The 13,181-nt window shown below is 43.0% G+C and overlaps 1 protein-coding gene across 1 annotated transcript in view; it reads left to right on the top strand.

The window, feature by feature from the left end:
• The first annotated feature begins 5,587 nt into the window (after window positions 1-5,587).
• NSUN7 (NOP2/Sun RNA methyltransferase family member 7) overlaps window positions 5,588-13,181 on the top strand; it is a 55,524-nt gene continuing 47,930 nt past the window's right edge. Inside the window, exons 1-2 of the mRNA XM_041752052.1 lie at window positions 5,588-6,107; window positions 6,317-6,684. Of these exons, the coding sequence (XP_041607986.1) occupies window positions 5,791-6,107; window positions 6,317-6,684 (685 nt within the window). The 5' untranslated portion in view covers window positions 5,588-5,790. The remainder of the gene's footprint in view (window positions 6,108-6,316; window positions 6,685-13,181) is intronic.

Below are 13,181 nucleotides of genomic sequence, written 5' to 3'. Positions count from 1 at the left end.
GTTAAGTATTTAATCCATTTACATTTAATGCAATTGCAGATCAGATAGGATTTATATTTACCATTTTTCTTTTTTTTTTTCTGTATATCTTATGTCTTGGTCCTTTTATTCCTCCATTCTGCCTACCTTTGCTTAAAAAAAAAAAAACCCGGGATCCCTGGGTGGCGCAGCGGTTTGGCGCCTGCCTTTGGCCCAGGGCGCGATCCTGGAGACCCGGGATCGAATCCCACGTCAGGCTCCTGGTGCATGGAGCCTGCTTCTCCCTCTGCCTGTATCTCTGCCTCTCTCTCTCTCTGTGTGACTATCATAAATAAATAAAAAAAATTAAAAAAAAAAATTAAAAAAAAAAAAAACCCTTTGAATAGATATTTTAAATAAACACTGATAAATAAATATTATTTTTAAAAGGTACTTAAATATCTTTCCCCTATTGACTGCCTATATTTCTCAGTCTCTTCTTCACTCACTTTTTTCTTAGTAAATAAATCTTGGACTTCAACATATCAAGAAACAAATATAAAAAACAGAGACTTGCCTGGGGTTATGTAACTAATTCATGACAACATTAGGACTAAAAAACTAGTCTTCTAATTCTACCTAGTTTTTTTTTTTTCTTTTTAATTCTATCTAGTTTCAAAGTTCCCACTACCACTGTGCCATGTAAGCAGACTGAGTTCATTTGTGACGCAAGATCCTTCTAATGTCTTTCTTTTTTTCTTCTTTTTTAAAGATTTTATTTATTTATTCCTGAGAGACACAGAGAGAGAGGGGCAGAGACATAGGCAGAGGCAGAAGCAGGCTCCTTGCTGGGAGCTTGATGCAGGACTCAATCCCAGGACCCCGGGATCACACCCTGAACCAAAGGCTTTACCACTGAGCCACCCAGGTGCCCCTTCCAATGTCTTTCTTGCCAGTTATGAATTTCTTGTATTTTCTACCTCCTGTTTCAGAAGAAGCATTTTTCATATAATGCTTGAATTCAAATTTCTTGACACAGAGTTTCTTCAGTGCAGAGCCAGCACCATCAAAGGTATGGGAGATGATTTAAAGTGATATCCTGAATTAGTATTGAATAACAAATACATAACAGAAAGCTGCTTTATCCAAGGCTCTTTTGAGTCTTCTGACAAGGAGAAAATCTCATTTTTGGGCTGGTGTTTAACACCTCTCTAACATTGCCCATCTTCCTTTTTATTTTTTATTTTTATTTTTTAAAAATTTTTATTTATTTATTAGAAAAAGAGAGAGAGAGAGAGGCAGAGACACAGGCAGAGGGAGAAGCCGACTCCATGTGGGGAGCCTGACGTGGGACTCCATCCCGGACCTCCAGGATCACACCCTGGGCTGAATACCGGCGCTAAACCACTGAGCCATCTGGGCCGCCCCTCATCTTCCTTTTTAGCTGAGAGCAGTCAACATTAGGCCTGGAGTGCTGGTACACTGTTTCTAGCTAGAATTTAATAGTATTATTTTGCTTTCATTGTGATTATTTTCATTTATGTCAAATGATGCTGATTTTCCATTCACAGTTTTCTATTAAAGTAAAGCTGTGATCTTGATTTTTTTTAAAAAAATTGAGAAAATAGTATGGATAGTAGTATATGGATGTGGAAAAATCACCCACAAAAGTGGTACTTGAATGACCACATCTGGAAAACTACTGTGTTGGTGCAATCTATTATGATGATTGTCTATTGTAACCTCTTTTCTCCGGGGCCACCAAAGGTAATCAAGCCTGGGGAAATGAACCTCTTTTCTTTAAGGTTTTATTTATTTATTTGACAGAGAGAGCATGAGCAGTGGGGAGAGACAGAGCAGAGGGAAAAGCAGACTCTCCACTGAGCAGGGAGCCCAATGTGGGGCTGGATCTTAGGACCCTGAGATCATGACCCAAGCTGAAGGAAGAAGCTCAACCGACTGAGCCACCCAGGTGCCCCAATAGTAGACCTCCTGAACCTCTTTCCCTGTTGCACCCCAGGTAACTCCAACTCTTCCTTAGTTGTTGGCATATTTGGCTTTTAAATTTCAGAATATTGCTTCTAAGGATGCCGCTTATGAACTGCTATGGTTTGGACTTTTGTTCCTCTCCACTTGCCTCACCTCTCCACTTGCCTCAGCTCCATCCCAGTTGTCTGCTGCTTCTTAATTAAGAAAGATTTCCCCCCTCCTTTTCAAATGATTATAGCTCTTTTGGTTAATCTTTGATGGGCTTGTGTTAAAGAACCACAATCATATTTTGATTTTCCCAAAGTGATCTTTGCATTATCATCTTACCATTTCAAGTCATTTGCGACAAGTTTCCACAGGGATTGGGCAAGAGGACACTTGAGTAATGCTACCCTCTAAGATATGCGAAGTATTCCTTCATACCAACTCTCACCCAGCATCAGAGGATGCTATTTATCCACCTCAAAGTGAGTAGTTTCCTTTCTTTTGGGGGCATTCATCGCCCTCTCCTCCTCTGGGATAGAATATTTCAGTACCTGACCATCAGTAACCAGATGCAGTTTACCCATGAGGTTCTGAGGATCCTCAGACAAATAGGGCTCCTAATACTGCCCTTGTACCCCAAAGTTCCTAGTTAGATATAGCTTAGGTCCACAATGGAACACTAGGTATCTTTATAAAATACAAAAGAATAAGGAAAAAAATATTGCAGAGAAAATAGACTTATTTTTAAATGGCAATAATTATAAATTGAGTTTTGTGTTTAAAAACACAAGTTAAAATTCTTTATGTTTTGGGGCAACTGGGTGGCTCACTCCTTTAAGGGTATGCCTTCAGCTCAAGTCATGATCCCAGTCTTGGGATGGAGCCTGCATTGGGCTCCCTGCTCAGTGGGAAGTTGGCTTCTCCCTCTTCCTCTGCCTGGAGCTCCCCCTGCTTGTGCTCACTGTGTGTCAAATAAGTAAATAAAAAAAATCTTTAAAAAAATAAAATAAAATTCTTTGTTTCATACGCTTTTTTATATTTCTATAACAAGCTTCAATGAAGCTGAGCACAGTTTATAGGCCTGGATTAACTTGAAGCAAGTGAGATTTTAAATACCTACTTTACACTAGTTACTCTGAGTCAAATGCAAGGAATGTTAATTTACAAATATTTCAAATACTCTACCCCCTGGGGAAAGAAAATCACTCCTCTAAGTTCTTTTGGTAGAAAGCTCCAGGTAACTAACTTTTAATTTTCTACACTATTTCTGATTTAATGTTCTGGTCATATTACAAAGAGTGACTTAAACAAAGACCACATTTTTTACTGCCCTGCTTTCACAACAGTTGAATCCACACACCTATCTCTACGGCGACTTTTGAACCGTCCTCCCCGAGATTTAAGTCCACAATGAGACCATTAACCAGAAGTGAGAGGTAAAGAGGATTATACACACAATTAGAACAAACAGTAACTATGAACTCACTGCCCCAAAACTCTTTGCTTAAGCTTTACTTTGGGGATAGAGAATCTCATTAAGTTTCATTTTCAATATCGTGAGTTGTCTCTTACATTGACCTATCGTGGAGAAATAAGAGGCTCCTCAGTTACATTTTGAAAGACTAATAGTACTTTAAAGTTTATAGCTAGCTTTGCCTCACATTTTCAGCAGATTGTACTGTGTACCGGGTGATGCATAGTGAAATGTATCATGACCCGACCCCTAAGGCATCTTCATATTTGTAATCTTCTGTGCATGTGTGTGTGACAATGATATTTTACTAATATCTGGGAATAAAATATTACATATAATAAAAATAAAACGAGTTAATAAAAGTATTTGAGTGTTTTTTAAAATTTTTTTAAAGATTTTATTTATTTATTCATGAGAGACACAGAGAGAGAGAGAGAGAGAGGCAGAGATACGGGCAGAGGGAGAAGCAGGCTCCATGCAGGGAGCCCGACTTGGGACTTGATCCCAGGTCTCCAGGATCAGGCCCTGGGCCGAAGGTGGTGCTAAATCACTGAGCCACTGGGACTGCCCAAGAGTGTGTGTTTTATGGGCTACATGGTAGGGAAGGTGGGAGAAGGAGGAGGAATACAGTATGCTCACAAATATTTATAATACAAATTGAAGGGTGCTAATGTACATCTGTTCATTAATTTCTTGAGGGTAAGGTGCCTGATCATTTCCATACATTCATTATTACTTCCAGGGCTGAGCATAGTGCCAGATACATGGTAAGAATTTAATGTTTATTTGTTAACTTTATGGATGGAATGCATGCATGCATGTAGAAAGTGTTATGGCAGGATCCCTGGCTGGCGCAGCGGTTTAGCGCCTGCCTTTGGCCCAGGGCCTGATCCTGGAGACCCGGGATCGAGTCCCACGTCGGGTTCCCGGTGCATGGAGCCTGCTTCTCCCTCTGCCTGTGTCTCTGCCTCTCTCTCTGTCTCTCTCTCTGTGTGACTATCATAAATAAAAATTTAAAAAAAGGATTAAAAAAAAAGGTGTTATGGGGACATAGAAGAGGCAACACTTGACATTCTGGGAATAATGGAAGTTGAGTACACTAGTGGATGAAGGGGTGGGAGACAGAGGTTTGTAGCAGAGACTGCTAATCATTTCCCCATACCGATCCTCCCCTTCTTCCATAGGGATAGTTCCTTGATTTCTAGATGGACACATAGGCCAACCCTCTCTGCTGTTAGGTATGCCATGTGACTGAGTTCTGGCCAAGAGATGTGTGCACCTTTCAGGTTATGTCCCTGAAAAAGGAATGAGCATGCCCTCCTTTTCCTCTAGTTCCTCAACCCCTGGCTGGCAATGGACCTGGCGGTAAGCCACCCTGGACTAAACTGACAAGAGCAAAGCCCTCACATGCCCCGTAAAATAGGAGTGGGGTCCCTGACAACTTTGTGGAGGAGAACCCCTGTGCCAACAGGGCTTTAGGTGAGAAATAAACTTGCTCTGTTGAAGCCAATGGGTTCTTCTGGGTCTCTGTCCCAGTGGCTAAATTTATATTCTGATACAAGCATCGGGAAGGATTTATAGAGGCAATGTTTGCACTGAGTGTTCAAAGACTGAGTAGGAAGGAGTTCCCTAGGTGGACTCAAAAATTAAAGAAGCCGGAGGGAGGAGGGCGGGGGGTGGGGGTGAGACGGGCACTGAGGGGGGCACTTGACGGGATGGGCACTGGGTGTTATTCTGTATGTTAGCAAACTGAACACCAATAAAAAATAAACTTATTATTAAAAAAAATTAAAGAAGCCGTATTAAAACACTTTTTTTGGGGGGTCTGTATTTGCTCCCACTTGCATGCTATCATTGGGGGATGCAGCGAGGTTAATCTGATAGTCTGTCCGTCCAGTTCAGCCAAGTCTTTCTTTGCAGGCAATTCCTGGAAAGGAGGGACTTGGCCTTCAGTTGGCAAAGACGTTTAACGCAAGTCGCCCTGGAAGAGTGCATGATATTCGTCGTCCTAAAAAGTACGGAAATAAAGCAGGCTCGTCCGTCTTTTCCCCCACCCCGCCTTTTTTTTGTTTGTCTGGCTTTTGCTTCGGGAGCTCTCTACTCTTCCTGTTGGAGCGTTTGCAGCGCCCCAGGCGCCAAGGCGGGTGCCGTCAGCGACACACAATTCTTGCTTTCGAGGAGAGCGCCCCGGACGCGTCCGGGAGCAGGGGAAGCCCGAGCTCCTGGGAGAGTCGGGGATCCGGGCCCGCGCGGGCCAAGCGCGCAAAGGGTCTCGGCCGGGCCCCCAGCGGGGGCGGGAACAGGTGTCTCCCAACTCCCACCCAGGCGGAGCCGCTCGCCCGCCAAATCCCGCGGGAACTGCCCTCGAGCGGCGTCCGGTTGCCATGGAGACGCGGGTCCCCGGCCGGCCGACCCACCCTCGGCGCGGCCTGAGCCGCGGTCCCCCGCGCCGCGCTCCACCGCGCTCCGCCGCCGCGTCCGCCCGGGGCCGCCGCGCAGGACACACGGAGAGGCCCGACGGCGCGCCCCGCCTTCGGGAACCCGAGCGAAGCGAGCGCCGGCGGCCGCCACCGCCCCGGCCCCAAACCAGGCCGGCGGGCGAGGCCGCCTCGGAACCAAACTGCCTTCGCGCGGCCCCGAGGGCGCCGTTCCGACCGCAGCCCCGGAGCCCCCGAGCCCCGGCAGACCTCCGCCGCCTGGGGTAAGGGCCGTCGTGCGGCGGGCGGGGGGAGCGCCACCCCCGACGGGCCCCGGGCAGGCCGCCTGCGCGCCCCCGCCCCTCCGCGACGCTTGGGTCCGCCCGCAGGTGCCCCCTGTCCCGCCTCCGCCTTGCGCGCCGCGACGGAGACGGGCGGCCAGGTGGGTCCCGCCTCCGCGGGGACTTACCGAGATCACCGCTTGTTTCCACAGACGCGATGCTCCAGGCGCAGGGAAGACGGTTCCGGGGAGCATCGACCTGGTAGTTGAGCTGGCGTCGCCGCCGGCAGGCGCGGGGGCGGCCGAGCCCCGCGGCCCCCGCGAGCCCCGCGCGGAGGACCCGGCGCTGACGGCCCGCGCCCCGCGCAGCGACACGGGCTCCGCCGGGGCGCCCGAGAGCACGGGCTTCCCGGACTCCGTCTACGTTACGGCAGCAAACATTTTTCAGGGTATTCGGTTCGAAAAGTCCCCAGAGCACGTCTTGATCAAGTACGGGGATGAGCCCCTGCGGTCCTTGCCCGAGTCGGAGGACGAATCCTTGCAGCGGGCGTCCTACGAGCTGGCTTTCAGCGCCCTGAAGTGTGAGTAGCGCCAGTCCGGAGGCTCCGCGCCCCGCGGCCCGGGAGGCTCCGCGGCTTAGCGCCGCCTTCGGCCCAGGGCGCGACCCCGGAGACCGGGATCCGGTCCTGCATCGGGCTCCCTGCGTGGGGCCTGCTGCTCCCTCTGCCTGGGTCTCTGCCTCTCTCTCTCTCTCTCTAATAAATAAATAAAAGTCTTTAAAAAAAAAAAAAAAAGATCAGCGCTTACAGGAAGATGATGAGAGAATCCGTGGCGTGCAGCCCCCCTCCTGCACGCCAGGTTTTGTTTTTACGCACAAGTATATCTGGTCAGTTGCAAATGTCAAGGAATTCGGAGAGTTCCAGGAAAGTAATAAGCTCTTTCAGGGCCACAACTGTGTGTTTTTTTTTTTGTTTTTTGTTTTTTGTCCCCGGCCCCCCCCCCCCACCCCCCAACTGCAGATTTGCTCGGGCCTAGCACGGTGCCCGTCCTAAGATAGATGTAATGCACAGTCATTAAATGGAACAAGGAAACCATTTCATTAACAGGAAGCATTAGGAATCCACTGAAGTAGCCAAGTACGCATTCCTTCTCCTGGGGTTATTTCTTTGCATTTTCTGTGTTCTGTGTTTACACCTTGTATATTAGTGTATAAACTTTAAGAAACGTAAAAACCAGTAAGAGGGTGGGGGAGAGGAACAGAGATGGAATAAGAAGAAAATATACAACATACTAAAAATGAATATTAAATCAACCCCCCCCCCCCTCTTAAGATGATCCCATTCAAAGCCTGTAGCCTGAAGTTTGGGAGCTGGTAAGAGCAACAGTCAAAAGGGTCTGGAGGTGTTGTTTCGTTTCTTAAAGATTTTATTTATTCTTGAGAGACACAGAGATAGGCGGAGATATAGAGGGAGAAGCAGGCTCCCTCCTAGGAGCCCCATGCAGGACTCATCCCAGGACCCCAGGGTCATGACCTGAGCCCAAGGCAGCCGCTCAACCACGGAACCACCCAGGTGTCCCTGGAGATGTTTGTTTTTGTACTGGTGATAAACTTTATAATTTATAATATATTGTACTATATTATATTAATGTTTACATTGATTTGTAAACTGACTGAATATAGTTCCAAAAAAGAAGTTCCGGAAATATTTGGAGTATTAGTAGCATGGCTGAAATGAGCCTGTGCCTTGCTAAAGAGACAGCTTGAAAGGGCAACACTAATTTTCATGTATTTCCTTGGTATTAGTACGTATTGGGCCTTCATCATTGCACATAAGCAGTTAACAATTGTTCAGTTGAACTAAATGTCCCATTAATTACTGAGACGTGAATATATATTTTTGGTAGTCTCCAGACATGATACAGCTCAACTCTAGGGCCAGGAGTTTATCAACAAGGAAGAAAATTTGATGTTAAGAAGCAATTTCTCTTTAGTTTTTATTTCTTTTTCTCTTGCTTGTTTTTTTTTTTTTTAATGTCTTAACCATTTTACCATTTTTTCTTTTCCAGTGTAATCTTTAGATTGTTTCATCCGTTCCTTCCATTTGCTTTAAAAAATGTAGTTTTCAAGACCAAGGTGTGCTTTTAAATCATGAGTCAAAAGAACATTTTTACATCTTTTTCTCTTTGCAACAGTGAAAGGCAGACTGGGCATCTGTGTTAATTAGCTGGTATTTAATGTTAATGCCAAAATTCTATTATAGACCATTTGTTTTCCTAATGGAATATTGAATCCTACCTTTAAAAGTCAATATTAAAAACTTGAAATTATTCTATATAAATTTAATGCATTAACTAGATGGTTATGCTATAGTGATATATGTACTAGATTATCTTTCTCAGTCTTTATTTCTTTTTATGAAGGGCCTTGTGATTATTTGATATTTTTTAATGACCCAGAAAATCCCAGTCAGATAAAGTACTGTCATAGGCCTTTATAAACCTGCTTTTGCTTGAAATGTTCATTTTTAAAATTCTAATTCTGATATAAGGGCAAATACTAAAATAAAATGTCTTTGGTTGTTTACTTGGTACAAATATTATTTTCTTCTTATAAGGAAACTATCTTGCTTAAATTATTATCTGAATAATTTCTGAATGTTCAAATAAAATGAAAACAGAATTTCTAAATGCATTAGGTTTCCAAGATAATTAAGAGCCTGATATTTTTCTTTAAAATATGGGATGCTCTGTGCATTTCACTTTTATCTTGTGTATTATCAGTGTTCTACCAATACTTTCACATGATATTTTTATAAACTCACATTTGGCTTGTACAGTATAGGTTCAGGGAATCACAGTTCAGAAAAGAAAATTCAGGATTTTTTTTCTCTATGGTTTTATAAGAGCAATAAAGCTGAAAAGGTTAATGTACAAACTAAAGAGAGCTTGGGTAATGGTCCCTTTTATTGGTGAATTTGTGAATAGATGATTTAGATCATATTACCTTTTCCTGTGGAAGTACAAGGAGAAGGAAAAAATGACAGAGGAAGTTCCTTTAATTATATAAATGTTAAGTATATTCCTTTGGTTGTATTGTAAGTTTTTCAGTTTTATTGTTTGCTCTTTTGTTGATGTCCTTTGTGTATAAGCTCTTTCAAAGCAGAATGTGTATTTATCTGATTAACCTTTTAAAGGTGTAAAGGGCTCAGTCTTTTTTTTTTTTTTTTTAAAGATTTTACTTATTTATTCATGAGAGACACAAAGAGAGACAGAGAGGCAGAGACACAGGCAGAGGGAGAAGCAGGCTCCATGCAGGGAGCCCGATGTGGGACTGGATCCCAGGTCTCCAGGATCAGGCCCTGAGCTGAAGGCGGCGCCAAACCGCTGAGCCAACCGGGCTGCCCATCAGTCTGTTTTTTTTAAGATGAAGACAACCACTACTCCTGCTTTTCTAAATAGCCCCAAAGTCAATTTTCTGTTAAAGAAGGTAATGAAGAGTAGCCTATTCCTTTTAAGTTTTACTTTTGTCAAAGAAGTAGAGTACTAGCAGCTAATTTGTTTTTTCAAAGAATCTCTGGATGTTTCAAGGAATTCTAAATATTAAAGAAGAAAATCTGGAAAACAATTTCTTAAGAAATAAACTGATGGGGACTCCTGGATGGCTCAGCAGTTGAGCGTCTGCCTTGGGCTCAGGTCGTGGTCCCGGGGTCCTGGGATCAAGTCCCACATCAGGCTTCCCATGAGGAGCCTGCTTCTCCCTCTGCCTATGTCTTTGCCTCTTTCTCTTTGTCTTTCATGAATAAATAAATAAAATCTTGAAGAAAAAAAAAGAAATAGACTGATGAACCATAAAGAAAAAAGAACACTTGAAGATTTCCCTGAAATTATTGATCTTATTCCTGACTTCATTCTTTCTCCAGCCTTTCTAGGTATATATAATAGTTGGTGAACTTTCAGTTCCAGGAACTGTCTGTGGCATTAATCTGCTCATTTCAGAATATTCTAACTCTGTCTGAAAAACCTAGTAAATGCTTAATGTATATTTTGGCTATGGCTTTGGGAATTAGTAATTTTAGATGGGGTGCCCAGGAACACCCTCAGGGTCAATGATTCACTGGAAGGACTCACAGAACTTAGCAAAGCTATTATACTTATGGGTATAGTGTATTACAGTGGAGGTTATTTAAAATCAACACTAGAAAAAAGTACATAACCTTTTTATATTTATAAATATATAAATTTATATATATGTATGTATATAAACATACTAGAGGAGACCTGATATAAGTTTCTTATTGTTCTTTTCCAATGGAGTCCACGGACAATGCTTAATTCTCTTAGCAACAATGTACGACAATGCGAATGAAGTATTGCAGTATGTAGAAGGTAGTATTGAAGTATAGGGAAGTTCATTCAAGCCTTGCTGTCCACAATGTTTATTGGGATCAGTCATGTAGATAAGGAGTGCTCTTGTGGCTGACCTTACTCAATCTCTAGCTCTTCCAGAGGCCACACTGATGCTGTTTTGCCCAATGCCCGTGTACACAAGGACGCTTTCATCAGGGAAGATATTTCAAAGGCTTATAGAGGTTATTTCCCAGGAGCTTGGAGGGCCGTATCTTTCCTTGGAATGTTCAAGGTTTGGCCACTCAGGCCTGCTGAGTTAATTTTTTTTTTTTTAAAGAGGGCAGCCCGGGTTGCTCAGTGATTTAGTGCTGCCTTTAGTCCAGGGCGTGATCCTGGAGACCTGGGATCAAGCCTTGCATCGGGCTCCCTGGGATCAAGCCTTGCATCGGGCTCCTAAGGAGCCTGCTTCTCCCTCTGCCTGTGTCTCTCTTTCTCTCTGTGTCTCTCATGAGTAAATAAATAATAATAATAATAATTTTTAAAAGATATTTATGTATTTATTTGAGAGAGAGAGACAGAGAGAGAGCTTGTGTGCCCACATACGTGTCCAAATTGGGAGAGGGACAGAGGGAGAGAAGCAGACTCCCCAATGAGCATGGAGCCTGATGCAGGGCTAAGGCTTGATCCCAAGAACCTGAGATGAGGATCAGAGGCGAAATCAAGAGTGGAAGGCTTAGTGGACTGAGCCACCCAGGTGCCCCGCCTGCTGAGTTAATTCTTGATTGTATTCATTAGAAAAATGATCTAGATCAATAACCCTTTAAGCTTTGGTTTCATGGAAGAGGTTAAAGCAATTTTCTTGAATGACAATAATAATACCTTATATTTACATAGCTCTTTGTAATTAAAAGAACACTTTGTCATTTGATATACCAGTCCTTTGAGATGTAAGATTCTGAGTTTGCAGATGAAAAAATTGAGAGAAGCTCAAGAAGAGATTAAATGATGTACCTAAGGAACTAGCAGAAAGAAGGTTAAAAAGAGGAGATGTTTCATCTGGTTGGAAAGTGAATAGCAACCCCATCCCTAATCCTAGTTTTTAGGGTTCCATGGTGTGTTGTTTTAATTATATAATGATTTTTGTATTTGGTGATGCCAGCTTCCTTCCCCTAGTAGTAGTTATGTTTCTCAAATATTCTTTCAGAATGTTAGTGGCTATTCTTTCTAGTTTTGCCAAAAAAGCCTTAAATAGTTTTATTGTTTCTCTCCTTCCACACCCACACAAACTGAGCCAACGGTATTATATATAATTATACGATGCCCTTGACATTCTTGAAGTGAAGATTCTAGAGATCCCTCACATGAAGGAAACTCCATGAGAACATAATAACAATAAAAGAGGGAGAACATAGAGGAGAATCAAAAGAAGGGACATCTTCCATCTTTCTTCCAGAGCCGGAGGGATGACAAGATGGGCTATGTGAATCTTAGGGTTCCAATAAATAGTGCTCTGCCTTCACATTTGATTTTGGAACCAACTGAGAGAGAGAAAAGAAAAGGTGTTCGGGGACATGGCTTTAGATCTCTAGTCCAGAGGTTTGCAAATACTATCTACCAAATACTTTCTCATCTAACCTGTGAAGAAGTGTAGATCTCTCTACTGCACCTCCACAGACACACTGGCAAAGGGTGTTTCTCTGGGGAAGACCCCTCCATGTTGAAAACCTGAAGAATGGGGATGAAGAGTTCTTTTCAACACATTAAAGAGAACAGGCTTTTAATTAGTTGGGAACAGGGAATAATGCAAGTTATTGGGCCATACCGGTAGGATATGCAAGGTTTGCTGCAATCATCAAGTAAATCCTGATAACTCAAATTAGTCACTGGCAATGTGTTTTATTTAGCCACTCTGGTTTGTTAGAAGAGGAAGATGAAGAAAGGCCGCATAATGTTGTGGTAAAGAGCAGACACTTTGGTGCCAGACTGTCTGGGTCTGAAACCCTGATTTGCCATTTGGTGTGTGATTACGAACATAGTACTTAACCATACTCTTTTCCTCATCTCCTAATCAATAAAATAGAGATAATGATGATAGATACCTAATTCATAGGGTTGTTATGAGAGTTCAGTGAACATATGAAAAGCGCTTAGAACAAGGTATAGCACGTAGGAAGCACCATCTAAAGTATACAGGTACTATTAATGTTGGCATTACTACGTGAGATTGTTATGTAAATTGTAGATACACAAAGATGATGCATTTTGCACAGCATCAAAGGCAGCCCAACAATGTTACCAGTTTTGACAAGAGCCCTAAAAGGAAAAATGCAATGTTGGCAAAATCATCATTATTTCATTCTGCCTCTTCTGTTTCTTAGGAAATAGGAGTGTTTCACTCCTTCTTAGGAAATAGGAGTGTTTCACTGTATCCTAAGAAGGAGTGAAACACTTCCGTTGCTGAAAATTCTGTGACCTGTGCAGGTCTGCTTCCTTAGAACTCCTTCATTGTTATGAGGACTCGATTTTCTGTGATGAAATGGGACCCATGCTGAAAACCTATTAAGTAGATAGGAATTGGTTTTCATGTACTTAGGTGTAAAACTAAACCTTATTTTCCCTATAAGTGAAATGTTGCCTTGTATAATACAACCGTAATTGGTGGCTCAAATATGGATAATGATTTCCAAAGGATTTCCTATGAAAGTTAGAGTCTGTGCTCTATTAGTCTAAA

Source organism: Vulpes lagopus, chromosome 4 (genome assembly GCF_018345385.1).
Source record: "Vulpes lagopus strain Blue_001 chromosome 4, ASM1834538v1, whole genome shotgun sequence".
In the NCBI taxonomy this organism is placed as follows: domain Eukaryota; kingdom Metazoa; phylum Chordata; class Mammalia; order Carnivora; family Canidae; genus Vulpes; species Vulpes lagopus.
This window is presented reverse-complemented; position numbering and strand designations above follow the sequence as displayed.